This window comes from Belonocnema kinseyi, chromosome 10 (genome assembly GCF_010883055.1).
Source record: "Belonocnema kinseyi isolate 2016_QV_RU_SX_M_011 chromosome 10, B_treatae_v1, whole genome shotgun sequence".
NCBI classification, from domain to species: Eukaryota; Metazoa; Arthropoda; class Insecta; order Hymenoptera; family Cynipidae; genus Belonocnema; species Belonocnema kinseyi.
This window is the reverse complement of record NC_046666.1, coordinates 111358930-111362936: the sequence shown is the minus strand read 5'-3', so window position 1 is coordinate 111362936 and position 4007 is coordinate 111358930. Positions and strand designations below refer to the sequence as shown.

General features: G+C 32.0%; 1 protein-coding gene across 1 annotated transcript in view; it reads right to left on the bottom strand.

Annotated features, from left to right (window-relative positions):
- LOC117182091 (mediator of RNA polymerase II transcription subunit 9-like) overlaps nucleotides 1-3667 on the bottom strand; it is a 41199-nt gene extending 37532 nt beyond the window's left edge. Inside the window, exon 1 of the mRNA XM_033375116.1 lies at nucleotides 3534-3667. Coding sequence (XP_033231007.1) covers nucleotides 3534-3637 — 104 coding nt within the window. The 5' untranslated portion in view covers nucleotides 3638-3667. The remainder of the gene's footprint in view (nucleotides 1-3533) is intronic.
- Nucleotides 3668-4007: the final 340 nt, after the last annotated feature.

Genomic DNA, 4007 nt, shown 5'->3' with positions numbered 1-4007 from the left:
AATTTTAAGCATTAAAAAAAAAGTTAGATATCTGAAGTCATCGAAACCCGTAGATTCCGAATTATTATGTTTTAGGCTGTTAACTATGAAATTAAAAAAAAAACTACTTTTAAATTTTAATCCGAAAGCTTAACAAAGGACCCTTGAGTGTCGGCTACTCTATTGAGATAGTCTCTCTGCTTGTTATTTATGATCGTATTCTTATTTCAATTTCGGAAAGGATATTTTAAAGCCTTCAGACCATTTAAGCGAGCTTCCTGGACCTTTAAAAATATCTACCTGAGTGCCTGCGGAGAATTCCTTTGAGATTCTTTGACCTAAAGAATTTTTAATATATAATCAAAGATTCTTTTCGGTAGGGTTTGTTTATCAGAAAATAGACTGAGATGCACCTTGCGTACCTAACTGAAATCGGCGACCAAATCGCTAAAAATTAATCCTGATCGAGTTTACTTTGACGGCTTCTGTGCAAAATGACTAATAAAAGCAAGATAATAATAAAACAAGAGAAGCAAGGAGGTTTTTGCAACAACAAAAAAACACGTGCTAGAATTGGTCACAGATGAGTGACCCGTCACATTTCGAAACCCTTTTTCAGCTCACCCTTAACAAAACTACGTGCTAACAACTGGTTACACAAGTGTGATCGGAAACACCTCAAACCAAAAATATTGTCAGGTATATACTACTTCATACATTTTTGACAATTAGAAACAATGAACAAGTCGCAAAAACCTACTTTTCCCTTTTGTTTTATTATTATCTTGCTGTTGTTAGTCATTTTGAACATTTAGCATACGCTGCCGATAGAAAATCTCAGAATACAGGGTGTCTGGTAATCAGGCAATTTGAAATTACCGGGTTTTTCCCGGTCACATTTTTTTCCTCCGATCAACTTAGAGATGTCTTTTTGTAATTTTTTAAAGTCAATAATTAATAATTTACACTTGCTAAACTTATTTTAAATCACAGACTGAAGTGATAAATATTCATCGAAAGTCAATATTCTAAAACTGTCATAACACGTTAAATACTATCTGCAGGATCGATTTCAATGATTTCATCTCTAAAGATAGTCTACGAGATTTGGATCCTTTTAAGAGTGATGCGACGGTCACATAATGGTCCTATTGTATTCGTCACGTACCGGGCGGGCAGAGTTATTTACAATAGTTGGCATCACCAACCCGACTTCCTCTTTAAATTTTTCTTCAAATTATTAACACTTTTTTTTTATTGTTGAATTTTCTCATTATACATATTTTATAATTATATTTTATATTTTGGAGTTGAATTAAAAAATGTTGTCTGTTTTGGCTATCTGATTCCATTTACGAGATACATTAAATCCATTCCAATTTTAAATATCTAAAAAAAGTTAGATATCTGAAATAATTGAAATACGAAGATTCCGAATTATTATGGGTAAAACTTTAGAATAACGGCTTCTCCCGTATGACCCTTTAAAGTAAAAAATAACAAAAACTTGTAATTAATCGATGAATTCTAAATGAAAAAGGTGGGGGAAGAACATTTTCGAGGAATTTTTATATCTAATATTTAAAAAAAAACTGGCCGCAATGTTAGTTACGTACCTGGCTCTAACCCGATCAAAAATCCATTAATAACAACAAATTCCCAATTTTGTATGGTTCATAATTCATAATTTCATTATTATACATTATTTAATGCAATACAAGAATATTTTTTTAATAGTTTATATTTTTTAGTGCGCCACTGCAAATATCACCTATAACGAGCGCCATAGTATAGCGATTTCAGTCAGGTATGTAAGATGCATTTCAGCTTCTTTTTTTCGTAAAGAAAATCATAATGTGGTTTAAAAATGCTCTTCTCCCTTCTTTTTAATATAGAATTAATCAAATAATAAGTTTCTGATATTTGTTTACGTTGAAGGGTTATACGGGAGAAGCCGTTATTCTAAAGTTTTACCTTCCCTACCGAAAAGAATCTTTGAGTATATACTAAAAATTCTTTAGGTCAAAGAATCTCAAAAAAATTCTCCGCGGGCACTCAGGTAGATATTTTTAAAGGTCCAGGAAGCTCGCTTAAATGGTCTGAATGCTTTAAAATATCCTTTTCGAAATTGAAATAAGAATATTTAATAAGAAATAAGAATATTTTAATGCTTAAAATTGGAATTAATAGAACTTTTCTCGTAAATGGAATGAGATAAGCCAAAAAAGACAACATTTTTTAATTCAACTAGAAAATTGTATATCAGTATATAAGTTACAATTATAAATAAGTATAATGAGAAAATTCATCAATTAAAAAAAAGTGTTACCCTAACGAAAGAAATCTCTGAGTTTTCTTCAGCGAAATAGCTTGGCCCATTTGAGTCTATAAACAAAGTCAATTTGAAACAAAATAGTCTCGGAGATAGTTTGAGATATTTGGATCCTTTTCAAGATCCTTTTAGTGTTCCTTTTAAGAGTGGCGCGGCCGTAATATAATGTTCCTGTTGTATTCGTCACGTACCGGGCGGGCAGAGTTATTTACAGTAGTTGGTCGTGGCTAATCCGCTCTCCCTTTTTAAATTTCTCTTCAAATTATTAACACTTTTTTCAATTGATGAATTTTCTCATTATACTTATTTATAATTATAACGTATATACTGATATACAATTTTCTAGTTGAATTCAAAAATGTTGTCTTTTTTGGCGTACCTCATTCCATTTACGAGAAACGCTCTATTAATTCCAATTTTAAGCTTCCTGGACCTTAAAAAATATCTACCTGAGTGCCTGCGGAGAATTTCTCTGAGATTCTTTGACCTAAAGAATTTTTAGTATATACTCAAAGATTCTTTTCGGTAGGGTAATAATTTGAAGAGAAATTTAAAAAGGGAGAGCGGATTAGCCACGACCAACTACTGTAAATAACTCTGCCCGCTCGGTACGTGAGGAATACAAAAGGAACATTATATTACCGACGCACCACTCTTAAAACGACCACTAAAAGGATCTTGAAAAGGACCCAAATCTCTCAAACTATCTCACAGACTATTTTGTTTCAAATCGACTTTGTTTATAGACTCAAATGCGCCAAGCTATTTCGCTAAAGAAAACTCAGAGATTTCTTTCGGTAGGGTTATTATGTTTTAGGCTGTTACCTTATAATAAACAAAAATCTATTTCTAAATTTTTAACCGAAAGCTTAACAAAGGACCCTTAGTGAGTGTCGGATACTCTATTGAGATAGCCCCTCTGCTTGTTATTTATGATCGAATTCTTATTTCAATTTCGAAAAGGACATTTCAAAAGCTTCAGACAATTTACACAAGCTACCTGGACCTTTAAAAATAACTACCTACGTGCCTGAGGAGAATATTCTCTGAAGCTTCTCTGAGCCTGAGAATCTTCAATGAATATTTAGAGATTTCTATCGGTAGAGATTCGCTTTAGATCCATTTTAAACATAAGCGGTCAAAGTAAACAATGTAAACATGTAAAAACCCACAATAAAAGGCTTTATCTCAAATTAATTTGAAGAAAATAATGACTACGAACCTTCGGATAATTTCGTAGATGAGTGGGAGAATTTCAATTTCCAAATTATTGACTGTCAACTGATTTGTTCGCAATGTTTCGTCACCTAACTGTACAATATCCATTTTGATTTTAAGCACGAGCCACGACTTACGAACAATGATCCCAACCATGCTCTAAGAATACACGGTCTAGCCACACGCAACTAAAAAAAAGTTAACCAATAAGGAGCAACTCCACCACTTTTAACCATATTGGATAAGTGAGCGCGCAAGTAAAGTATATTTGAAAGGAAGTAAATGCAATAAGCGAAGATTGTAAGTAAAAGATAAAGAAATTATAGTTTATAAATAAATTAAATTAGTTTGAAACTAATGAAATTTTTTAGATGCATAATCTAAAGTATAAACAAATATAAAACATCTAACTTGTCATATAGAATAAATACTTAGAAATATGGATAACATAACCTCTCAATGCACCTGAGGAATTGTA